We start from the raw sequence: 25,644 nt of genomic DNA, 5'->3' as shown, positions 1-25,644 counted from the left end.
ATCACTCGACCGCATCGAGTGGAGATCTCCGGTGGTCGCTTCTAGCGGAACGCTCCGAAACGCCTCGTCCCGCGTCTGACTTGCGGTATTTTCTGGTGTGACGGCATCGTGAAACTCGATGATGCCTGTTACCTGGAGATCGGTGACTCCGTCTGCTTCCGCAGAGAGACGTTAATCATCATCGCGCAAATCATCCGATCGGTTAATTATTTCTCTAATACCATGGAACGATATTCGCGTTTCCGGCGTGGAATCAAATTAACAGCGATGATTTTTCGCATCCGGGCTGGATGAAAAAATGATCCACATCCTCCTGGTCAATTGTCCCAACCGGTGGATATGAATTCATCTGTACGTATTATTAGAAGATAGCCGACAAAGGGTGTTCACACTTACGGGTGAGGAGGAGTGGCGCTCATCCGAGGGCGCGTGGTGCCCGATCACAGTGCGCGGGCATCGTCTCACGTCGATTTCCTCGATTCTACGGAGCGGCTAATGCTTCCAGTGCACGTAGGCAAGCGTTAAAACGTCCTCTCCAAATGCACTCGAGCTCGTTTTCAACGACATCCCTCTCCCTCCGCCCAGTTCGAAGATTTGCAGCGGGGAGTTGGTTCCCTGTACACACAACACCGAGCCCCCTTCACGTTTCGCGCGTACCAAATTGGCCCGATCGTACGTAAGAGAGAGAGAGAGAAAGAGAGACAGAGAGACAGAGAGAAACGCGATCTCCTTCACTTCACCATCACGTACACACCATCGATGTAACCCGGTTGACGACTATGATAAACTACTGGATCGATTCGTCGAATCGAAACCGCGATTCACGCGCGAGCAACACGAGAACGTATATATATAAGTAAGAGTGCATATGACGGTGATGATTCACGAAAAGGTGGGCTTGGAAGATTCCACTGGAAAATATCTCGCGATTCACGACACACGGAGGCTGTATCGGGCGACGAACACGAGAGCCGTCGACCACGTGGTGGAAGAGGCCGAGTCGGCCGAGACACGACTCGAAGGAGTCTCAGGCGAATTCTGCGAGCCTTTGTGTGCGTCCCAGGGCACGTGTGTCTGCGTGAAAATGCGTGTTCTCGCGTGTCACGTGGCCCTTAAGGCTCGCTCACAAGGGGCAGAAGCGACCCGAGGCCATTGTTCGAGTCTCGCGTCCGCATCGAGACTGGCTGGCTACTGCCTACGCGAAAGAATCGTCGTCGGTGGAGGGTAGTTTATGGCACGGCACCCCATGGGGGACTGGAGCCCTCGTGCCATGGACCAAACATCTGCCTGCCTCCCCACCACGCAACACGCCCTACCGAACGTCGTCGTCGTCGTCGGCGGCGTCGTTGCTTTCGGTTGCCAGCCGGGTTATACCCTACTTTTTCCTTCTTTTTTTCTCTTTTCTTTTTTCCCCCTTCCCTTTTAATACGCTTTTTCCTTCATGGGTGCAGCGCCACGTTGTTTCTCGGTGTTCCAGCCTCACGCTTCTCAACCGCAGGTCCGCTCGAAAATGGTAAACAGAGCGAGTACCCGCGAGTAACCCGTGCGGCTGTACACGATGCAATTTGCGTGAGATGCAACGCAAGTACGAAGTAATGCTCGCGGGAAAGGAACGCCGAGGGCAGCGATGTCGAAGCGATTAGGGCGGTTCCGGAGATGCATAATGCATACGCGTTGATGCATGCCTACCATGATCGATTTCGTGGCATTGTTTTAAGCGGGTCTCCGTTCTAGCGGTGTCTGTGCAGGGAGTGGAAACCCACCACCATTCGAAGACACACGATCCAATGCAAATATCCTTCGCTACGGAATCGTGATAATTATCAGGATGATATATATTTCGTATATGTATGCGTGAATTATATTTCCACGGATGGAAAGTTTATTCTGGTGTGAATCAACGACTAGGGACGTGGGGTTCGGCGGCGGAAATGCAATGCTAATTTAATGCGTCACCACACCCCATGTTCCAGCGGAGTTCGTGCTCCATAGCAACGCTGTAATTAGGATTGTTTCACGGTTTATTAAGAACGAGCCGGCTACGCTTTTGGGCGTGCCGTTTCGTGCCAGCAAACTGTTCGCGGGACGTTGTCTTCCCTGAACTTCCTCGCTTCGAACTATTTACGATAATTATAACGAGCGTGTTATTTATGCAGAATCGTTTCTCTCGTCTAATTAAGAACAAGCCTGGTGATAATAAAATTCTAAAACCAATTCAAACCTGGCAAAACTTGTATTCGAATAAATAAAAGCAGAAGGAACGTGGAAACGATCGAAGCGTTCCTTTTAAATAACAAACCATTTTTCTATTTTTAAAATTATTTTCTTTTTTTCGAAACACATTATCCCACATTCGTGAGGATAAGATTCTTCCATCGAAAAGTTTCGCTCGAGAGTTTCGTATATTTATCAGCTTCACGATGCGCAGGCAGAGGAAAAGCATCGAGATCTATTAGAACGGCGTGCACGCACGCGAACGGTCGGCCGCGTTAATTATATGCGAGAGCTCGGAGAGGAGAAGGCTCGCAGCGCGTGCACAACGATTTTGCGCGGCGATGACGCGCGACCTAACTGCAAATTGCAGCTGGTCGCAGGGAGGGTCGACCCTACAATTGACAGCAATTGACGACAATTAGGGACAGGAGCCGGTGACGGTCGTGATTTCGGTCGTCCGATGCCTTCGCCGAACGCCTTTGGATTTAAACCTTTCCTCCGACACTTTCGCTTAACGAGTCCTCGCTCGCTGAAAAGCGTAAATGTGATCCAATTCACAGTGATCGGATTACAAATTTTCCCTCTCGAACGAAACAAACTATCCCGTCTAATTGTCCTCGCGTTTCGCGATGTATTATAATTAACGAGAGGATCGCTCGGAAAGGAAAGAAGAGAAAAGGAAGAAAGGAAAGAAAATCAAGTTCAATAAAGAGGCTAGTTTATGAATAATAAATTGTCGGGGAATTGAAGTAAGAAGAAAGGAGTTCAACGAGGTAATTGAACAACTTTCGAACGGAACGACCGTTGAACATCCATATTTGTCGCAATTTCCACGAACGGCTCGACTCGGAAACCTCGGTAACCCTTTTGCTCGGAATTAAAGGAGCCTTGAAAGCCAGTTAAGGAGCTCGACTCCTTCTGTGTTTTAAAAAGTGTCGACGACGCGTCCCCTTATAGATCACGGCCAATTGTTTCCGCGACTCGGAGGAGGAGGAAGAAACGATCGAGGATGGGGCGTAGGAATATCTTCATTCGGATCGGGATCTAAACCGAGAGCATAATTTCGAACGGGACTGGGCGAAGTAAGAGGCGACGAAAGAGAGAGGGAGAGAGAAACCAGCGTTGTCCTTGATGCCAGTTTCTCCTAACAAGGGTTGCCGGTTGGTCTGGTGAAGTGGCAGCGCGACCAAATGAACAGCCCATAAAGGGACGCGTTCGACCTTTCCGAGAAAGTCCAGCCGGGATTCCACCCGGGGAGGAAGAAAACCTTGGGGAGGCGGTGTACGTGGCCGAGACAAAGACAGGGGGAGGACAGTTTTCGAGGAAGAGGAACGTTCCTCGGCCGCTGTTCGGGATTCTGCGTTTTCTTCTTTCGGATTCGCGAAAGAAAGACGAGAAAGACTTGTGCTGTCTAAACTTTGCCTTTGGTGGATGGAAAATATTTTTGGAATATATTTTAAATTTCCTCCTTCCACGGAACGAGATTTTTAAGAACTCGATTCGTCGTAATTCCCCGCACGAGTGCGGGAACTCTCGAAACGTCAAAACTTGTTATTGATTTCTCATTCACGTGAGTCATTGTTTCGTCTCGAGAGGTCTATTGTACACGCTCGTATCTCACACCCTTTGGAGGGTGTTTGTCGAACAGATTAGCCGGCTCTCGCTCCTGGCTGACATTCCAACGATTGTACATCGGTACATCGTGCGGAATTATCGTGGCTCCGTTGAATATCGCGCCACGATTAAAAGTCAACACACAATTTTTCTCTCATCTCGCTTTCCCTTTATTCGAACCCCTCTCCCTCTCCCAACAACAATGATTCTAGGCGAAAAGGGAAAAAAAGAGAAAACCTGTTTGTCAATGGGCAGCTGCATACACACACACACATTTTTTTCGCTCTTTGTGCGGGATGGTCGACGCATGAATCAGGATTTTAATATCCCACCTCTGCATCGCCTTCGGACTTCTTATCGTCTCTTTCCAGTGAATGACGTCATTGTCTCGGCCGGTTAAAGGCTCCGCGCGAGTTGCAGCGTGAGCGCGCGCACTCGACCACGACTACAATATTTTGGCAGACATCGTCCGGGCCTTGTGACTCACTGAAAAGGAGAACACTCGACCCATTATGCATCGGTCCATCCTAAAGCCCCGTGCACAAGCCGCGAAAAACAAGTCACGTAAAAGTGATCAGGGCACGCGAGCACTCACGGCGTCGCGATCGATAATTCGCATGAATGAATCACGGCAGACTATTACCGAGCCGACCTTAACCCAACTACGCGTTTCTCTCGGAATATCGGAGAAATTCCACCGTACAACGATTTCATCCGTACCCGTTCGAGTAAGCGGTTCTATAAATAAATGTCCAATAAAGAAAAGAAAACAAATTAATTCATCAATGGATAAAAAATCGCGTCGAGCTAAAAATCAAAGTGAATCTTAAAATATTACGATATTACGTTTCTCTCTTTATTTCTATATCGAACGAAAGTTAAAGGAAAGACGCGAGGCAAGGGTAAAAAGAGAAAAAAACTATCAAAATTTTCGGTGCTCCGGAAACGGAGTTATCAAGGAAAGGCGAAGCAAGGGCCGATTGCCAAATAATGGTTGACCCCGATTCAACGAGGAATCGCATTTGATAAGGGGAAAGAGCGTCGTAAAATTACTCGAACGATTTGCTCCAGTTCCAACCCTATCCATTCCGTGCGCCATTGTAAATCATATTTGGCGAGTACTATACTTACATTATAACGCGGCAGTACGGCGTTTCGCGTTGAATATTCATCGACACGGATGAAATTTCACGAGTGTATCCGACGATAATAGAGTAATACAAGGGGATATCGGTTCGGTGTTGTGAAAGAAGCTTTAAAGCGTACGACACAGCCGCGCGGGGAGCTGACAGCTGTGCCCGATAGCCCACATGGCGCTCTTTGCTCTTGTCTGGATGCAGAGGCCTATCGATTTTATCGTGTAGTTTCCAGTTAACGAATAGCTGGATGGACATTGATTAGAAGGCAGCAGTTTATCGCTCGATAGTTATTGACTCGTCCTGTTCCTTGCGGCTAGAAGGATAGAAGGCAAGAAGCCTCATCCGTGCTTCCCTATCCCACGAGCGTCGATATCCCTCGATCGACCGTGCCTCGAAACGAGTTATTCCTTACGCTGCGTTATTATATCCGCTCTTATTATTCCATCTTCCTGTTCGATCATAGATAGCCGAGGAACTCGGTTTAAAAAAAACAGTCTCGATTGAAATTGCGAAACACGCCAATGAATCGGACAGATCGTGTTGAATCTATGCATATTTATCGAGTTATCGTTTGCTTATGTCAGTGTACGTAATCATTGCCAAAATCATGATTGCTCGAGTCTGTATTGTCATCTGTGCCATCGAAATGGACAATCGCAATGATTCGCGAATATTTTCCACTATAAAATCCTTTTAAAGCGGCGGTTAACGAATGAACGAGCTCGAGCTCGAGGCGGTTTAATCGGAGCCGTGATGATGAATGGCACGGTAGGCCGAGGTCCCTCGAGCGGCACCCATCTTAACGACCTTAAACGACGTATCATCCGGAAATTAGAATTAGTACGAAAGCTCGCCGCGGAAGAAAAGCTCGCCGCAGGCCTTGAAATTTGCCGGGTTAGGCTCTTCACGGAAGGATTCTCGGTTTTACCGCGTGATTATTCTCGCGCGTAACACGTCCCGTGCCGATTATTAACGATCGTTCGTTCGTCCGGTTTAATTAAAAACGGTGCGCGGCTCGTTAGTCGATATCCGTGAGACGCTTTGCTCGAGCGGATAGATCGAAAAGGATACGTTACAGAGATTCGATAGAGCTCGTCGCTGCCTGAATTTTGAACGCAGGAAAGTTGATAAGAAGAAGAATTAAAATTCGCGCGGGATACGAAATATTCGGCGCAATAAAGTTTGACACCGGCTCGTATAACGAATTCTATCCGTGAACCTTTATTGCGCAGTTATATTAAAAAACAGAGTTACGCAAGGGGTTTCTAGTCGGCGAAAATGGCGCCTTCCGTTTTTGGGAGGAAATATCGAGGCTTTCACTGGCCAGAACCAAACTCGCTTACCAATGATCGTTGCCATTGTTTTCTTAACAGTCGTGTCGTAATTGGTTTATGCGAACCGTGACAATACAGTTGTCTTGTACTTGGATGTGTGGAAATTGGCCTAATGGACGATAATGACGAAAGTTTCCAATCTTGGCTCATTCCAATCGCGTTAGAGGAAAGACGTTGAATCCGTCTTGAATATTGAACCGTCCATTTCGGCAAAGTTCCTGTCCAAACGGATAAGGTGTAAAAGACGTAGTATGCACGTTACGAATGTACTTTTGCTATCGACGCGCCACGTATACACGAAAGTTACATTAACAATAAAGAAATTCCCAAACGGACACGCTTATGAGAGGAAACACGTGTTACGTGGCGGTTACTCTAAATATTTATATACCGGCTTTGCATAGGGCGGCCTACCAAGAGGAGAAAACGTCTCCTCTCTTTCATCTCCGTTCTCTTTCCACCATTTCCTCCCCGTATCATTTTCCCAAAAATTATTTTTCAAGATTTCAAAGACGAAATTGTACGGCGAAGTTAGAATCCGATTTATTTATACGGAATTCCACGTTTACCGTCCTTAAACTTGAATCATTTCCCACAAATACTGCGGGTAAACTGTTGAAAACGGGATATTCAAAACTCGCACCTTTATCGATGCGCGGAACAAGTTACTTCGAGCAGGTCGAAAGTAACTGGCAACTTCTCTCGTAAACGCGTGTAAACTGGAAAACTCGTGGAAAATTGCTAAACTGTCGACGATGGAAAGTTTCGTAATTTGGGCGGATCAAAAAGGGGAGAATGCACGTACGGCTCGCGAAACTTTCGGTCGGGAACGGAGAGGCAGACGGAGGTCGGGCCAGCGAGAAACGAGGCAAAGGGAAATCGGGTCGAGGATCGATTAAAAATAACAATAAATTTCGGGTGCACGCAGCTGCAAGCAGAATATATCGGGTGGCTCGGTTCCCAAGATGCTGGGAAAGCGTTCAATAACACGCTATCGCTGTATCACGCGTGTGTCCAATTCGATGTACAGTTAGGTATGCGTTTGATAGCACGTTCGAGCGAGCGCGATCGTAAAGATCGGTAAAAATCGTAATAAGCGCACCGTGCATCGTGTGTATATATATATATATTCGCTTCCCTCTCGTATCGCCATCGTAATTCTCTTTCAGTAATCCGGCGCAGGCTACCGTGCACGCTGAAACTTTTTACGTTTGAACTCACGGAGAGAAGGTTGGCAGCGCTGGAGAGGGGAAAAAGGAAAACCTGAAAGCCGGAAGATTCCTGGAGATACGTTTCTTCCCCGTCCAACTTGGATACGTGGTCCAACGATACCTCGCGTCGTTATCTAACCAAGCTTACACAACACAACGACGTAGAAACAGGCGCGTGTTGGAAACGCTCGGGCCTTCCGTTCTCCCCGTTGCGAGTCAATAAAACTTTTCGACCGATAAACCCGCCTCCTTGCCGGTCCCTACACTTGCGCGAACGCGCAAAGTAGAAATCGCATCGATGTTGATATCGTATCGCGGTTAACGACGAGAGAACTTTCTCCCGGGGAGTATATGCAACGAGAGTCAAAAGTGGGTGCGGAAAAATGACACGTTTGTCGAGGTGGATATGTTATTTTAAGTTTGTACTTTCTCGATCAATGGAAAAAATTCCTTATAATAAATTCGCACGAGAGATGCTCGTATTATTGCCTCTTGCTCCGTACTTATTCACGGGGCCAATCGATGCCCGCGATCCCCGTAAACCTACATGTTGATCGAACGCTGCTCGAGTTTCTGCTCCGGAATCGAAATCGGTAATCGGTGGAAATTTCTCTCGCGCGTGTGTGCGGCAACGATACGTGGCATACGTGCTGATTATTTACGGCGGTGATAAGGACGTTTATTGCGGTATTTATCTTCATTGGCGGGATTAAATTAAGCTTTGTCGCCTATTAACCGTAATCGATGTGAAAGGGAATTGGAACTGTTTGTTTTCCGCCACAGTTTCTCCGTCCGTAATTTCCTGAGGTTGTTGCACGATTTGTCCGCTTATGACTTTTGACGGGCGGAACCGATTCGCGATATTAAGCATTCGCGTATTAATCCTACATGAGATATCGAGGCTGCTCATGGTTTTAATTTTCGCGTTGATCGTTCTCTTGGATCGAGGGTATCGAGAGGGAATCGGTGAGAGAGAGAGAGACGAAAGGACCACTGAAAGGAAACGTGCACGCACGGATGGAACAATGGTCGTCCTTCCAGACGTTGTCGATGCACCGATACAATGGCAACGGGCACGAGCCTACGTGTAGAATCACGTGTAGGTAGTCACTGACATTTTAAAATGTCAGCGAGCCCTCTCGCAATGCACTGTTTATCATTTAGGTTACCGGCGAGTCGTCTCCTGTTATCTGTATCGGTTTTACGAGGATTCGTTGAACGAAGGTGACGATTAAAATTGGTCATTGTTCTCGTTATGACCGCGTTGCGACCTAAAATCGCCGAAAGGATAATAGTCGATATCTTCCTTTTTTTCCTTTTTTATTCGTAGGATTCGTGTAGGTACAGATTTAGTCTCGAAAAGATGATTTATTCGATGGCCACCTCTTAATATTTGTGCGAAACGTTTTCATTTTTTAGAAGTTGAGAGAGTCTCAATACGGAGTTTGAGCATGATGACTTTCTAAATGTATCTCGCAAGTTATTAGGCAATGGAAATGTGAAAACCTTTGGAAGAATGTAACCTTTTCGCGTAGCGAAATCGCTAATCCTGAATAGCTTGCCCTTTTTCGTTAAACGACTCGGGATTAATAACGGGTCGACTTATTAAAGGTATGGAACGTGAGATTCGTACGCGATGCGCGAAAAAGAAAGCGGTAATCGAATTAACTCTCGTGAGATAAAACGTTGTAATGAAGATTTCTTGTAACGCATTAATTGCTACTTAATTGCTAACATACGATGGTGGATAGAGATAGAAGAAGCCTGTAAATAACCGCTCGAGTTCTCCATCCAGTCAGTTTCTATTTATAAATTTTGCGAAAAGAATTTGCACCAGCCTTACGTATATTTCGTTTCGTTACAAATCATATTTGAAACATGGTTCGATACGATGGAAAGTGAGTCTCTCGATGTACGATTCTGATAATACGATCTCGTCAAGATTCGTTTACACACAATACAACGTATCTATCCCGATATCGGGGACGAAATAAACGAGAAACGAGCAAATTTATCAGTTTCCATCTCTCGAATATTCCTTCCCGAGTGAGAAGATACGGAGAAAGCGTGGACAGGAACTTCTTTATATCGCGTCCACCTACTCGTCTCGTTTGGAGTTTTCTATGCACCGCGGATTGCGTAATCCCTTTCATTAACAATATATCGTTCGCTGAACCCTGCCTCGATGCAACCTTCCTTCCAACCGCGTCCACGTGTAAATTTCTTCGAGTCGGAGAGGAGAAGAATAATGTTCCGTGAGAGCAGCGAATCAAGATCGATCGAAATCTCAAAGATGAACGCCATGCGCGGTAAAAAAATTGCCCAACGAGCTCGATCTATTTCTAATTTCGATCTCGACTTTTGCTCGGCCGTTAATTGCCAGTAATGGATTAAATAAAACGGAGGGATCGCGCGGGGAGGAGGGAAACAGAGGCAGCGGTTCGTCCGTCACAGCGGCGGTCACTCTTGCTCGCTCGTTAATGAGCGATCCATATTTTCTCGCGTGTAACGCGTAAACACGTTTTCCATGTTTGGGAGGGGACGAGGATCGAGAGACGGAAGTGGGCAAAAGTGAGGAGCCGGTGCAACGCCTCGTGAACCCTTCCCATCGAGTCTTATTACGCGAGATTACACGTCCATTCCAGCGTTCTGATTAATGTAACTGACTGTAATCGGCGGTGTTGGCCTCGCCAGCCGTTTAAATCGCCCTACTACTCTCCATCGAGGTTCGAGTCCTAAATTTACGACTTTCTTCGCTTCCCGAAGCGACCCGAAAGCACATCTCTTTCCATTCGTCTCCGCACGCGATGGCGTTGAAATTTATGCGCGGATTAGAATGGAACGGAGAAAATTGAAATTGTCCAGGCTCTTTCTAACGGTGAAAAATGTTGCCTCTCCAGCCTCTTGATATATATGTACATTTAAGTTTAAGTTATAGCCGGATAAGATTTTTTTATGTACCTCGGGGAAGCTTTGAAATTTTTAATTTCACTTTTCCATAAACTTTTGCCTCCTCTATTAATCGTCTGAAAATATTCCCGATTAAAATTTGTTGAATAACGATAGATAGATACGCGTTCTTTGTCATTTCAGATACATTTCAGAGGCACGATCGATTAATTCCAGTGCTAAAAGTTTCATTTTTGCACAACGCGACGTAATTCTCTGGAAAACGATCGAAAGTTTTACAACTTACAATAACATATCTATAAATCCTCGGGCAAAACGGATCTAAATCCCACGTCACATATGTCGATTCGTCCTCTTTAGCGTTGTTGGCATAGATTCTTCGCTCCCTGCGTCACGTAACTTTTACAACTTGCCACGTTCCTTCGTGTTTCACGCGTCTCGCCACTGACACGTGTCAAGAGATTGAACTTCGACCAATACTCCCGACAACGACCGTGATCCTGAGCGGTCTGAGACCGCTTGTTGCGAGGATTGACACAATTACCATTGCTGACAATATAAAGGAGGACGCGTTGATCTTGGTTACGTAATCCCAGCTCGTCGATCGAAAAGACTCAGCGAAAAATCAGCGTGGCGGTAGAAAGAAATCCTCTCCGCAACTGCGTTTGGCATTTGACCTCCAAGCGAATTCCATCCAACCACCTCGTGGCACGCCACTCGCTCGTTCAAACTCGCTTCTGATCTTTGCCCGATCCTGGACCCTCGGAGAGACACCCAATGGGGCCTGATTTACGCGGAGCAATAAGACGCAATGACTCGCGCCTCTTTTCTCTTCCTCCAACAATCGTGATATTATTTATTGCGTACATCATCGAGGCCGTTCAGAGAATGCCCTTCCCCCTCCTTCTTTTCTCTTCTTCTTTCTGCAATATCTCGTATATATATATATATACGCAATTATTTGATTTACAAAAGCCATGGCTAATACCTTATTCCATCCACCATTCCAATCCTTTCCAACGATTCGTGTGCGTTCACACAAACGTTGCGTTCCACTCCGATCTCCCGATTCGTCTAAGCCAATTCTACTTCTATATAAATTCGTTCAACATAACCTTAACCGTAGCACGACGATCACGGTTAACTGTGATCTTTCCTCATTGCGATCGCGCCGTGTCTACTAGCGTTTGATAAAAAAAGAAGAAAACGTGCGGTAGAAATAAGAGAACCTTACCGAGTGTCTGAGAGGCCGGCCACGATCCCGAACGTCAGGATCCGCTGGTCGCGTCGGGCCGCGCCGATCAATAGAAGACCAAAAGGCACATGTCCCGCTAGCTTCTCACGCGGCGGTGCACTCAGCCTCGTTGCTCATGCCGTCAGATAAACGCCGGATAATCCTCCCGATATCACGCGAAAATCCTCGATATCATCAAAACCACCCCCTTCTACCACCCCTCCTCCACTTCTTCCTTCTTCCTCCTCCCTTCAACCTCACCTTCACTCCTCCTCTCTTCTTCCTCTCTCTCTCTCTCTCTCCCTCGGTCGAAATCGACGGACCTCGTCTCGAACAAATCACGCACAGCGAATTTCCGAACCAGTACAGCGAACTTCTCGTCTCGTCCCGTTCAGAAGCCGAAGAATCGTCGAAGGCGAAGGGAAGAGGGTGGAGAGAAGGGGCCAGAGAGAAGAGTAGGTTTCTTTTTCCCTCGAGTGGGAGGTGTTGGGCGCGCCGGCCGATCGAGGAACGATCAGAGGGTGGACGACGGCGTGGCGCGGTGGTCGGCGATCATCATCGCGGCCGGAGAGGTTTGCTCGTCGGCTTTTTGGTCGTCGGGGTGGCCGACGCGGAGCGACGCGGATCCGAGTTGGGATGAGCGCGAAAGCCGAGAAAAGTCGAGGCACTGGGCTGGCGCATCGGGCAGACCGACGACCCGGTGCGCCTCTACCGACGCGGCGACGCACTGCGCCGACGTCGCGACGACGACGACGTCGTCGCCTAGGCGACCGAGCGCTGCCCCTCTTGCTCCTCTCCTCCTCTCGTTGGACGAGGAACGAGGACGACCGAGTTGTTGGAGGGAGGGGAGGGCGGGATCGATCAATCGAACACGCGAGAGCACGACGGCGAGATATCGAGATGTCGAGAGGGAGGAAAAAGAACTAAGGCGCGTTGCGATTTTTTTTTCCTTTTCTTTCTGCCATCGTGAAACTATAGAGGAGCTATCTCTCTCTCTCTCTCTCGCGAGATTCAACGTTGACTTTTTTGTCCAAGAGCGCTTTAACGCGAGAATAAAATTCATTGGATACTGTTCGAGTTGGAGAAGCGGTTTTTATTTTTCTTTCTCGCTGTCCCACGGTTTTAATTTTGAAAGGGAAATTTGTTTATCGTCGATATAAATTACGTTTGTACGGATGAATCGATTCGAGTAAAAGGTATGCGCGTGTTAGAAAGTTCCCGGTGTGAATTTAGGGTATGGAGATGTGCTCTCTACACAGTTGCTTCGACTCTGTTGAATTTTAATACGTATCCGCTACGTTCGATAATCGATCGACCTGTCATCGATTGATTTAACCGCGAAGCGGCGAGGTTATACGAACGAAATGGTGAAAAATGCTATCAAAGTTTACGCGAGATTGAAACCGGAAAAGGATAAGAAAAATTTATTGGTACGTATTTCGTGTGAATTGAAGCCTGCTCTCGTGTAATCCATTATCCTCTTTCCTTTTTTCAAGGATTACGAGATCTTGTATCGTCCCAGGAAGAATCTGGAGGAAGATTTCTTAATTCTTGTCTCCCCCATACAAAAATGCAAGGATTACCTGGACAATCGGCCCGAATCGTGGAATTTCTCGTGAGATATCACACAGCCTATATATCGTCACAAACGTACGCTTGAAACGCTCGAAACTTTCAGTTTTTACCGAATATTCGAGGAATCCGCCACGCAAGACGAGGTCTTCGAAAATGTGGCACGACCGGTGATAGAAAGGTAAAAAAGGAATATAATTTCGTTGATTAAAAAATTCCTATTTCCCCGCCAACGTTCACTCGCTCGACTCCGATAATCTCGTTCGTTAAAGAGCCCTGGACGGTTACAACGGAACCATTTTCGCCTACGGCCAGGTAATCCGAAATATCCATCGTGAGAATGTGGTACAAGCGTCGAGCCCAAAATTTTATTCCCAACACTTGCAACTGTTTACACCCCTTTCGTGAAATTTCGAAAAAGATCGAATCGCTCCACCGTGCCACATCCTCCAATGTTCTACCCGCGAAAAACCTCAACAGAGACGAACCATTTGTGGAACCTTTTAAGCCGTGAACTTCGTAGACGGCCAGCGGGAAAACCCACACGATTACCGGGAGCCTGGAGAACGATGGCCGCGGTATCATACCGAGAAGCTTGCAATTCCTGTTCGACGCGATAGGAAAGGTAACGTTCGTCGGTTGTTAGACGGTGATGTAGGCTGTTACACGAGGAGAACCGTATACCGCCCTTAAATTCTATGCAGAGGCCGGAAAACGTGTACTCCATCGAGGTTGCTTATCTGGAGATTTACAACGAGACCGGGTACGACCTGCTGGATCGGAGGCAGCCACGAGAGTTCTCCGTTACGAGATTGGAAGATTTACCGTAAGTCTTAAGCGACGTAAATGGCGGCGGCCTGTCGAGCGGTGCGCGAACACGGATACGGAGGTATTTTGTAAAAAGGAAAGAGAAAAAAAAAAAAGAAAAAAGAGAAAGAAAAAGAAAGCACCCCTTAAGGGAAACGGTGTCCGGTTGACCTGTTCCTCCCGATGATTTCGACCTGCATTGAATATGGAGCATGTTGCAAGGTGCAACGTGTTGCTGTTATTATGTCTCATTGTTATGTTTCGCGCTGTGGGGGATTTTCTCGATAAAAGATAAGGGAAGCGTTGAAGATGAGATTTCTTATTGTATGGAAATTTGCGGATTTTGTTCCAGACGTATCAGCATCAGAGAGGACGAGGTTGGAAGATTGCATTTGAAGAATTTGACGTTCTACTGCGTCAAGAATATAGAGGATGCACTTGAGTTGCTTTTGCTAGGAGATAATAACAGGTACCATTTATGATTATTATTATGTACGATGATAGAATAATTTAAAGGATAAAAATTGTTGTCTAGAAACGAAGATATAAGGATATTATGAAAATGTTTAAACGATTTTTGGTAGGATCACTGCCGAGACACCGATGAATCCTCAGTCATCGAGATCTCATTGCATCTTTACCATAGTAGTTTCCACCAAACAGTTTGGCGCTGAACAATACAAGAGAGCGAAAGTGCATCTTGTCGATTTAGCAGGGTATACATTTCTCGATCTTGTTATTGATAGTAAAAAAAATGAAAGCGCGAACGAGGTACGGAAGAGGAAATAAATTCTTCTGTTACGATTATTTTGATGAAATATTTTTGAAAGTCAAAAGAAATAATATGTAATGCATGTTATTTATAATTTATTCTACGTTTTATCAAATTTTATTTTAAAATCGATTTCTATTTCGTATAGATTATAATATTTATTTACAAATTATTATTTAAAACGATGAAAGTATAGTTGAATCTTCATCTCGTATCTCGTTCGTGTTTATACGCCGTTACAACTGTAAACAAGAAGAGTAAGTAGTGGGAGAAGGACAGAGATAGAGTAAAAATATTGAAATCAGCGCCATCTCTAGAGTGCCGCAAATGAAACACAAAAAGAAAGGATAGAAAATAAAAAGAGAAGGATAAGAATAGTAAGAACTGATCAGCAGCGCCATCTCTTGAGTATCGAAGGTACTTTTTCGAAACGGATAAAACAGAATAAAAATTGAACGTATACGCTATCTTTCGAGTATCTTTAAAAACAATGTATCTCTTTCAAAAGATGGCGATAATATTCAATTCTTATTCTACCTTATCTATTTTAGAAAAATGTCTTCGATAATCAAGAGATGGCACTAACAGTCAATTCTTTAATCTATCTCTATCCTCTTTCAATTATTTTCCGTCCTTTTTTTATCTGTTTCATTTACGGCACTCTGAAGATGGCGCGAATTTCACAATTTTTATTTTATCTCTATCCTTTTTTAGCCGTTTGCTCTCCTTATCCTATATATATACCGGGCCTAATTTATTGATCAAAAATTTTAAGAGTTTATTCGATCCAATTTTTGTACATTATAAATCTATGCGCACATCTAATATATATTTTTATTTTTGCACATCTATAAGTCATAATACATACTTAAGACATTATATATACTTAATAGATTCTATATATTTATGTTTATTTTGGAAAACAAAAGAAAAAGATTCTGAATTTGTAACGCTTTATTCACTCGCCAATCTAATTTCTGTAATCAACAAGATAGTTAATTTAAATTTCTTCCACAAATTGCATTTCTATTTGAATGCAGTAAGGAAATGACTTTGATTACAAACCGACATCTAGAATGCATTAAATGCCGACCCACTTGTCAGCGATAATTTTTTTTCTCCATGTTTTTATCGCGTCGTGCTTTCTCATTGCCATCTGCGCCCGTGCTGGCAAATTTTGTAACGGTAACCGATTTTTCAACGTGAGATCTACCTACTACCTACTAGGTCCGAGCGTGTCTACAAATGCTCGATAACCGGCACCATTCTGACCGAAGCGAAGCACATTAACCTGAGCCTACATTACCTGGAACAAGTCATAGTGTGTCTGGGTCAGGAGAGCATGGGTCACATTCCTTACAGGTGCTGAATTCACTTCATCATCCATTTGTATCTCATCAGTAAAATTTTTTATCGCATCAATCCTTTTTCCTTTAAACAAAAGACAATCGAAAAATGGATTTTAATATCAAATAATTAATTTTATATTATTATGAAGCTCGATTGAGATGGAAAAAAAATCTATTGTAATTTTTAATTTTTCCCATAAAACTTTTCATATCACGACTTTTAAAGTTTAATTGCAAAATAAAACGTTTAAACAATAATCTTTCTTAATAAAATTTGTTTAATTGTTATTAGGAATTCCTTGTTAACATCGATCTTGAGAGACAGTTTAGGAGGAAATTGCATAACCGCCATGTTAGCGACTCTAAATATTACGTCTTTTAATTTGGAGGTGCAGAATAATTTATTATCTCGTGCAATATCGATGTAATTTATTATTATTTTTATGTAATCAGACATTCCATTTATTATTTCTTCTTTTTTTTTCCAGGAAACGGTGTCCACTTGCAGATTTGCTCAAAGGGTGGCTTTGATAAAGAATTACTTGAAACTAAATTTGGAGACAGATATTAATAGCGAGAACGCATTATTGAGAGCGGAGAACGAAAGACTTAAGCAACAAATCAAAGCTCTGACGATGCAAACCGTTCAGTATTTTCGTTCAAAGATACGGAACGAACTTGCAAATGTAAGCATTTTAATCTTTTAATTTTAACATTTTGTTAAACAGAATGAAGAGCTTACCGCCGACGATAAAAGGCATCTTGATCATAAGATAAGAGATTTCTTAGAATCGGACGAACGAATCTGTTGGGATTATAATCCGAAGAAAGTGCAGTATTGTTTCGAAAGTTTTAAACAAGCTTTCGAGCTTGGCAAAGATCCTAAATGTTACTTCAAAAAATTGGAATATTACAAAGATCTGGTTATCCAAAGGGACAAGGAAATTTGTATCCTAATCCTAATTAATTTTTTTTTATTCTCTTATCACTCTATATCGTTACAACTTCTTGACTCGATTAACAGCTTTGCTGATCGACAAGTTGAAAGAAAAAGAACGATCCACGTTGGATGCTAGTGACAATAATTTTTCAATCAATAATATCAAAAATAATAAGAAGAAGATAGGGCAGAATACGACGGATAATTGTATTCGGAGCGATAAAAACGAAATGATACGTGATTTGGCATTAAACAATCACGTTCAAAATGATAAACGAGAAAGTGTAGTGCAAAATTCGTCGAACAATAACGTCCCTTCGAAGAAATTGAAACGAAGATTTAAAACTACCAATCAAATCAAAACTAATGAAAATATCTCTGCTCGTGACTCGGTTTTCCGAAGCAAATCGACGAGCTTTAACACGGTGATACCAGAATTGTTGCCTTGCAATATCGTCAACTTGAATTTAGATGATCTGATCGAGAATAAGAATCAAGCGATCGATCAAAAAATGAACGAAACCAATGATGATGAAACGAATCAACCGTCTTCACGGATACCTGAAAAGCCGCGGAAAAATGTTAGAAAGAAACGTAACACGGAATCGAAACAAGAGAACAACAATAGTTCTGTTGAATCGTCGAGTGGTAAAGCAAAAATTGTAATCGAGAAGGATTCATCTGTGGAAACGGATTATTCAATTCCCGTATACGAGAAATTCTTAAGCTTTAATTCTCCCTCTCCGGACAGTGTAAAAACGCCAAAAAGTTTGATTTTTGAGAAAGATATCGAGACCAAAGTGGAATGTCTCGATCAAAAGTCCGATTTGGGAGAGGAGAGCAACAAATACTTTGACGATTCGTTGCCTTTGACAGGGGATCCAGAGATCGACGAAGAAATAATAGCGTTCTATAAAGCGAAACGATCTGGAGGTATTTATTGATCGACTCGTGTATTTCATATATATATATATATTTCATTCATTTCTCTTAATTTTACGTTAAGATTACGATTCTTGATGATTCTGATAACTGATTATATATTTCATCGTAACATTTGTAATGTAAACGCATGTAATAATAGTATGCAGGAATGCAGTATTAATACGTATCAAATGTGTATTTATGATTGATATTTATAATTACATACAATAATAAAAAGAAAAAGTTTTATACGATAAACTAGTTAATAAAATATATTTGATTCATTCTTATATTTTTGCACGTACTAAATCTGCTTCAATTATTTTCTAATTAATAAATTTCTAACACGTTAACGGCCCCATATCTAATTTTTCGCCGTACATTAATGCCTCCAATATTATTAATCTGTTTTTATGAATCAAGCCTAGGCAATATCTCTTCGCCATATGAGAATACTTTCTAATTTTAAAACTGAATAATTTATCGACGTTCATTTTTATACTGTCTTTGTACACGAAGCCTTGGATACCTGAGAAAAACAAAAAAACAAAAAAAAAAAAAAAAGAAATAGAAATTTTATCAGAAAGTAAAAATAGGACGAGTAAATTTTTCTTACCTTTGTATTCATAAATTCGAAGGTTTTTCCTATTTTCGACGAAGACGAGCAGTGTTTCGACCAGTCCATCAAAATTGAGTATCGTAAAGGAGGTTGGCCTGTATGCTGTTATAGTTTGAAAGATCTTTTTTTGCGTCGTATCGTTGTGAAAAATCTATGGATGCAAAGATTGAAATAAAGAATTGAAATAAAGAACGAGAGACGAATATTCGATTAAATATATTTTTTCAAGAATATTATACTCACAAATATACTATCCTTGCTAAACTCTTCATCGTAATACAAAAACATTTCTTTCTCGAGGAATCCAGCTTTGAAATTCAAAATTTCTTTAACGCTCCTCGAACTCGTATTATTGTCGTATTCTTTTCCAGTTGTCTTGTTAACCGCTAATATATCTTCATCCCAAACGATTTTCGTTTCATCGTTGTCTACCGAAGATGACAGAAACCTCTTCAATTGCTCATTCATCTTTTTAGATCGTAATTCTTTCTTCTTATCGATCATCGTGAAAAATATGTCCTGATTTATCTTCTTGACTTTTACGTTGTGATCAAGATCTAAAACGTGCTGGAAAAACGTAGAATCGGTGTACCATGGGTATTATTTTTATCACGTTTAACAAGAATGATTTAAAGATTACCCTGAACTCATTGTCTTTCAACCTCCATACGTTCACGGGATTCCTTCCGCAAGATTTTGGGCCAGAAGTGAGGAAATATAATACCTGGTCTCGTTCAAAGGTCGCCCATTCTTGGACCACGCCGAAATTCGGCATATCGCCCACCAATTCAAATTTTTCCTCGGTAAACGCGTACGCGTGCATTTGACAATCGTAGCAACTCAATATTAAGTGATCCGTGTCGTTCGTTTCGAAATAATGGACACTGGCAATCGAACCGTTATCGAACTCGATGATTTGCAGATAATCGAAGGCATTGAACTGATAAATTTGATTCTCCGCGTAGCGTTTCAATTCGGCCAAATCTTTACATATAACGTCCAGATTGGCCTGAAAGGAAGGTTTCGTTAAAAATTTCATTGTTTCGTATCGAAAGAGATTCGTTAAATCAAATGAATCGTTTCCATTTACATTTTTCTCTTCCAACATGGCGTCCATTTCTAAATGTTTCTCGGCTAAAATATTCGATACCTCCGTGATGTTCGTCCCGTTTAAAATCTCGCTTCCGTAAGCTCCGTTTTGGAAATAGACGTTGCCAAAAACGGTCCAATTTCCAGAAATAAATTGTGGCACTGAATTTTCGGTCGTCACTGCCACAGCTTCCCATCGATTCACATCTATGTCATTTAAATAGCCCAATAGCCTCAGACTTTTCTTGAGAATCACTGGTTTTTCGAATACAAAATTGCCTGAATGGATGAACAATTTTATAAGATAAAAAGTTGATGGACTCGTATTGGATTATCGATTGTTTGAATATTAAGAAAGTTCGTTTTTTCCAATTTTCAACGTCCTCCTACCGACTATGGTGCTCTTTGTATTCAGAGGTATGAATCTGTTTGGATCGATGCCGTTGATAAGGCGTGGATTGAATTCATTTCGAAAATGAACGACACCGTGAAAAGTGAAGTGTCCCGTTATATTCTGGTCCCCTGTTAACTGAAAAAAATTGAAACAGCGTATCGTAATATTTCGATAAAAATATTTCCAAGTTAGAATAATAATTTTTGAAACGAGAACTTTCGAAACATCGATTCGAATAGAGTGAAAATTTGTTTATTTGATGAATTAATAATTATATAATTCGAAAATACCATGAATGTCTTTTCTTGCATCTCTCGCAAATCGACGCCATTCACCGTTCCTAAAATCTCCATATTTTCCGCTGTAATATTGTAACCTCTTAACACTTTTACAGGTATAAATTGATCTGTCTTCAACGGTATCACTAAATCCATATCCACATCGTTGATCTTCTTCACTTGAACGTTAGACTCGAAAGTCACATTGGTGAACGTGAGATTTCCTACGCGCAAAGAAGAAAGTTTAAAAAGAATGAGGGAAAGAAAAATGTCACAGAATGAATCTAAATTACCGTCCACGTAAGTGGGCTTGTTAAGATACAACACGTTAGCTCGCAACTCTTCGATATCGATTCCCATTATTGATTTTGCTTCCAGAGATTTCTTAACCACGATATCCTTCTCCACTTTTATACCATCTTTGAATATAATTTTCGACTTGACGGAGAACGGCGCGTCGATGTAAACGGCCTTCTCCCTGAATCTTCTCAGATCAATGTCATTCAATTTCTCGTGAACGAAGAACCCGTCGTTAAAAGTGACCGTGTTCTCAAATATTTTCGTCCCTGAAACCGTGACGTTGTCCTCGTCCTTGTAAATCACCGTGTTCAAAAAATCATCGAAATCAGTCCCCTGAATCGACCCGTTCACGTACAGATTCTCTATGGTTACATCGTCGAGGAATCTGACGTCTCCACGAAATTCGTAGGAATTGTTCCCCAAATATCTGAATTTATCCGTCAGCTCGCGATACGGTACGCCATTGATGTTTCCAGTTGCGTTGAAGTATTCGGAAACGGTCATGGTACCTGGAGACAAGATTTCTTTGAAAAATATTTGTCAACTTAAAGAAATACACGATAAACGTAATAACAGTACCGTTTACGATCACGGGACCTGAGAGCACCTGTTCCTTATAAGGATCTAGGATATTCTCTATGGGACGTCCGTTCAAATATTTCGCTTCAAGTTCGGTGCAAATGATCGAGTCGAACGTTTTATGACCCTCGATCACTATGTTCGCGTCGGATTTTTGAACTGTGTCGAGTACGCGTTCCGTGAAATTGTAACCGTTCATCAGGCCAAGGATCGTCAGATCCTCGATGTAAACTTCATCCTTGACTATTACAGGCCTCGGGCCGAACCGTTCCTCGTTGTACAAATCCGTCACGCGTTCACCGTTGATCGAATCCGCTTTAATCGTGCCGAGTACTCGAAGGGAGTTCAACGTCAAATTTCCACTCTGTACGTGATCCAGGATCGCTGACAGCCGATCTTTCAACTGGCCAATCTCCTCTACCGGCATTCCGTTGACAGATTTCGCGCACAAACGATCCGTTTCCAAACTGTCCTCGATGGTGCACTCGATATCGGATGATTCCAAGTGTTTCGCGTAATCAACGAGATCGAGACCGTTCACCATGTTTGGGGCTATTTCGTCCGCTATCAAAGTGTCCACCGTTAGGTTCTCGAAGCTGGCGTTCCCGAATGTTTCGTTTACTTTCCGCGTGAAGAACTCGTAGGAAACGTTATTGTTCAACTTGTCAAAAGTCAATTCTTCAACGGTGACAGGAGACTCGAATATAACAGTTCTGTTCAAGCAACCTGTGGAATTGTTCTCCCTGAAGAATTTTTCCAATTTCTTTATAGCTCCTAACGTCACGTTTCCGAAAGTGACGTTGGCAGATATCTTTCTTAAATCTGAAACGAGATCCAAACGAATAGGAACATATATATATATATATATAGAAGATTAACAATAGTTATTGTTAAATGAATAATCGAAATCATACTTGGGAACACTTGATCCGTGTCCAAAGTAACGAATTCGTCCACGTGATGTCCATTGATCATGCCAGACGTAATGGTAACGTTGGATCTCATCTCGACGTTCTTTAAAAATGTTTTCGTCCCGGTTATCACGACATTTTCGTCGGTTTTCAACAGCAGATCTCCTAAATCCACTTCGGTGTTATTGATGATCAATCTATCAAACGTGATGTTACCCGAAACGTTTAAATTGTAAAACAAGATATTCGATGAAATCTTATTAGTTTCGTTGAGCAACAGCCTGTCTTCCATATTTAATCCTTCTATTTCACAGTCCAGCTGAAATCAATTATTGTAATCTAGAAATGCTGCTCGATCTTGTGCAATCGCGTGTCAACTGTTGAAAAGTAACGTACTACGAGCTCGTCGGTGACTGTCAAATTTTCGAAGCTGATTCCCTCCTTCAAAACGTTCTCCTTGCTCAAAATGACGTAATCATCGAAATCTATCCCGTTCAGGGTGCTCGCGTCCTCCAATTCCGACGCTTCGAACGATTCGAAGGTTTTCGAACCGGTTACAGTCACGTAAGGAGAGCTACCGTTTTCCAGAACGTATTGTTCTGGATACAGAAGATCATTCAGCGTGAACAGTTCGACGTTATTCGACGTGACCGTCTGCAAATTAATCAAGTTCAAGACAAAATAATAATAATTACACCACTTTGTATTTCGAATTTTACCCCCTCGATGACAGTTTCCCCAGGAATGAGCATATCTCTGTCTTTCCACACGATGTTCTTCATCAGTGTTTCCCAATCGAGGCCATTGATCGTGGAAAAGGAAAGGTCTCCACGAATCTCCGCTCGATTTATTTTATCGAAATCCACGCTACTGTAATCCACCATAGAATCCCCAAAGCGTATATTTTCCACGGGGATACCGTTTATCGACTTAATCGTTAAATTTTTAACATCCTTGAAATCAATCGTGTAGTTGTCGGAAGGGAGAGTTGCGTTTATCCCATTGATCGAGGATACCGTCAACTTGTCGGTGTACAAACTCCCATTGACGTAAATATCTCCGTTTATTTCAACGTAAGAATCGAAGCGAAGATCTTTCGAGTCGAAATCATTCGATCCCGCCTCGTTCAATCTCGAATCGATCTCGTCGAGCTTCCTCTCCGCTTCCCTCAATTTCATCTCGAAAATGTTTACATCGAACTTTAAATCCTCCTTTGTCAACTTAGACTCACCCAACGTGATCGATTCGAAAGTCACGTTGTCGGATATGATTACATTCGTTGCGTTCACCCTGCTTATATTCCAAAACCCTGTGATCACGGGATTTTCGATTTTACTCTCATTGAGCCGCGCCTTTGTTTCATTGATAATCTTTTCCTCGTATTGTATCAATTCCTGAAAGAAAAGAGGCGTTCCAAATATTCACAATGTCCATATATATATTTTTCAGTAATTAACTTCTTAATTAACTCACGTTCAACGATCTTTGCAATCTTATTAGTTTCTCAGTCTCGTATTGGAGAGGATGTTTCACGCTTTTCAGCCGCGTATCAAATTTCACAACTCGATTACCCGCGATAAATCCATATTTCGGGATCGGTGTAATCATGGAGAGATCGAACCGATCGAGATCGTTGTTGGGTAATTGAACATTCTTGAAACTCGAACCTTGCCAACCTAACGCGAACACGGTCGAGTTTTTCAATTGTACCAACAACATCGACTCGTCTCTATAAGTGTCTAACTGTACGCTCGTTACCCAAGAAATGTCCGAAACGTCTGCAGGAAACGTGAATTAAAAAAGGAAATGCAAAGAAGAAGAAAACGGTAATTGAATCAATTATATATATATATATAAATATTATATAATATATATTATATAATACCGAAGCTGGACTCAGACTCTGTGTTGAACTGGAATTCACCGTCTTCGAAGAGAAAAAGGCCCGCCTCCGGACCGGAGATGGACAAAAACTGGAGGTATCCGCTTTCGAAGCAGATGAAATTATTCAAATTATACGACTTTATCGTTTGTCGCTGCAGAATGTCATTTCCCTCCATGATATTTTTGTATTCATAGAGGAAGACGTCGTTTGCTCCTTGAAGAGCCAATGATACGGTTTCATAAATGTTGAATACCTGGATATCGAACGATCTTGGCACGTAAGTTGAATGGTAAAACCTGTATCTCGATTAATTAAAATTAGAGATTTGAAGGTTTCCTTCTTTTTTTGTTTTATTTAATTAACATTGAAAATTAATATGGAAGTATATAAAAGAAAAATTTATTACCAAAAATTTAAAGCATTGGTTGAGAAATCAATGTCGAAGCCGTAGACGTCGATAGAATTTTGCAATTGGAGAAAGAATTCCTCTTCGTTCAACACGAATATTTTATACGGTTCCTCGTTATCTGATAATTTCGTAATAATCTCTATGTCTTTTACATGTTTCAATACCGGCAACGATCCAAGATATTGAAAAGAATTTCCATCTAAGAGCGCGTGACATTCTAGCAGGATTCCGGTGTTCAATTGGACGCACAAAACGATTACTATATTCGATTTCATTTCTATCGCTTTAAATTTTAATATAGTGCCTTTTACGATCAATCTCGTGAATTCAACGATTGTACCCTTGTCCAAATCGAGTTTATTGCAGAAAAGAGTAGATTTTTCGTTTCGAAATAAATAATTGGTGCCGTTCACTTCCAGGAATTGCCAATTTCTCGCTGTTTTTGGCACATTTGTGTATTCGCGAACGGAAATATTCGTCACTATAAGTTCTGAAAATGTAAATGGTAAATTGTTTTCAAAAATTTTTCTTTTCTTTTTAGCTTGGAACAATATTTTGCACGATACCTTCCCTATTTCCAGCTCCAGTCCCGAATTCGTATTCCATCCAAATCGTCGATTCATCTTCGGAATCTTCCGGGATTTCCAAGGTTTGTTCGACATCCTGGCAAATCGTGACAGTCGCACAGAGAAAAAGAAACAGCCAAATCGTGTTGCTACGATTCGGCGGAGACATTTCACTCGTACAATTACGATAATAATTCGAATGATCTTGGAAAGCGTTTTCGCAATATTTAAATGTTCAGTACAAAATATTTTGATCGTAACCGAGCTCTGACACACCCAGTGGTTCTCAAAGTATTCGTAATAATTGCAAAATCTCGATAAAAAGTTAATGAATTTTTATATGCAAATATTTCGGTATATATTTCTATCATAATCGTTGCATCATTATATTTAAACTATATTTAAATGCATTTAAAATTTGCAATGCAAATCGTTGAATTTCTCTCTCTTTTTTTTCTTTTTTGTTAATGGATGAAAATAAATATTGATATAATTTTTTGATCCTCTACCTTCCGAGACACTCCTCTTGAATAATTTATCAAACGAGAGATTTTTATGCTTCATTTGTACACGATAATTATACGACTTTCACGA

General features: G+C 42.3%; 3 protein-coding genes across 10 annotated transcripts in view; 1 reads left to right on the top strand and 2 right to left on the bottom strand.

The window, feature by feature from the left end:
* The window catches only part of LOC108004272 (disheveled-associated activator of morphogenesis 1), a 46,086-nt gene extending 34,395 nt beyond the window's left edge, over window positions 1-11,691 (bottom strand). Inside the window, exon 1 of one of the 2 annotated variants that reach the window (XM_017067069.2) lies at window positions 11,657-11,691. The gene's annotated coding sequence lies outside the window, so the exon portion shown is untranslated. Of the gene's footprint in view, window positions 1-396; window positions 1,225-11,656 lie in introns of those variants that run through there. The other variant, XM_028664478.2, reaches the window with a different exon arrangement.
* A 1,256-nt stretch (window positions 11,692-12,947) lies between these two features.
* Window positions 12,948-18,065, top strand: LOC108004300 (kinesin-like protein KIF6). 4 transcript variants are annotated; one of them, XM_017067100.3, is made up of 13 exons: window positions 12,948-13,086; window positions 13,153-13,271; window positions 13,335-13,409; window positions 13,501-13,543; window positions 13,752-13,853; window positions 13,933-14,054; window positions 14,388-14,504; window positions 14,620-14,751; window positions 16,035-16,169; window positions 16,449-16,545; window positions 16,645-16,800; window positions 16,885-17,104; window positions 17,181-18,065. In XM_017067100.3, the coding sequence occupies exons 1-13, from the start codon at window positions 13,021-13,023 to the stop codon at window positions 18,038-18,040; spliced, it is 2,244 nt and encodes a 747-aa protein (XP_016922589.2). In that variant the 5' UTR covers window positions 12,948-13,020; the 3' UTR covers window positions 18,041-18,065. The 4 variants fall into 4 exon arrangements, with proteins under 4 accessions (XP_016922589.2, XP_061935441.1, XP_061935443.1 ...); XM_062079457.1 differs by lacking the exon at window positions 16,035-16,169; XM_062079459.1 differs by lacking the exons at window positions 14,620-14,751; window positions 16,035-16,169.
* A 211-nt stretch (window positions 18,066-18,276) lies between these two features.
* Window positions 18,277-25,550, bottom strand: LOC108004444 (uncharacterized). 4 transcript variants are annotated; one of them, XM_017067406.3, is made up of 16 exons: window positions 25,051-25,550; window positions 24,482-24,974; window positions 24,076-24,371; window positions 23,664-23,968; window positions 22,910-23,584; window positions 22,587-22,844; window positions 22,194-22,509; window positions 21,280-22,101; window positions 20,694-21,209; window positions 20,413-20,624; window positions 20,119-20,257; window positions 19,730-20,007; window positions 19,280-19,648; window positions 18,883-19,206; window positions 18,637-18,790; window positions 18,277-18,549 (listed from the first exon to the last, which is right to left on the bottom strand). In XM_017067406.3, the coding sequence occupies exons 1-16, from the start codon at window positions 25,217-25,219 to the stop codon at window positions 18,362-18,364; spliced, it is 5,514 nt and encodes a 1,837-aa protein (XP_016922895.2). In that variant the 5' UTR covers window positions 25,220-25,550; the 3' UTR covers window positions 18,277-18,361. The 4 variants fall into 4 exon arrangements, with proteins under 4 accessions (XP_016922895.2, XP_061935437.1, XP_061935436.1 ...); XM_062079453.1 differs by having other exon boundaries at window positions 24,482-25,550; XM_062079452.1 differs by having other exon boundaries at window positions 20,413-21,209.
* Between the last annotated feature and the right edge of the window lie 94 nt (window positions 25,551-25,644).

The sequence above is a fragment of the Apis cerana genome, linkage group LG9, assembly GCF_029169275.1.
Source record: "Apis cerana isolate GH-2021 linkage group LG9, AcerK_1.0, whole genome shotgun sequence".
Lineage (NCBI taxonomy): Eukaryota > Metazoa > Arthropoda > Insecta > Hymenoptera > Apidae > Apis > Apis cerana.
This window is presented reverse-complemented; position numbering and strand designations above follow the sequence as displayed.

Bases quoted from the DNA above. Each gene is read 5' to 3' on its own strand.
- LOC108004300 (XM_017067100.3), top strand. From the start codon at position 13,021: ATGGTGAAAAATGCTATCAAAGTTTACGCGAGATTGAAACCGGAAAAG. The intron at 14,055-14,387 runs GTAAGTCTTAAG...ATTTTGTTCCAG, and splicing joins ACGAGATTGGAAGATTTACC to ACGTATCAGCATCAGAGAGG. The intron at 14,752-16,034 runs GTATACATTTCT...ACTACCTACTAG, and splicing joins CATCTTGTCGATTTAGCAGG to GTCCGAGCGTGTCTACAAAT.
- LOC108004444 (XM_062079451.1), bottom strand. From the start codon at position 25,146: ATGTCGAACAAACCTTGGAAATCCCGGAAGATTCCGAAGATGAATCGA. The intron at 22,845-22,909 runs GTAAAATTCGAA...ATTAATTTGCAG, and splicing joins GGGAAACTGTCATCGAGGGG to ACGGTCACGTCGAATAACGT. The intron at 22,510-22,586 runs GTACGTTACTTT...AATTGATTTCAG, and splicing joins CAGTCACCGACGAGCTCGTA to CTGGACTGTGAAATAGAAGG.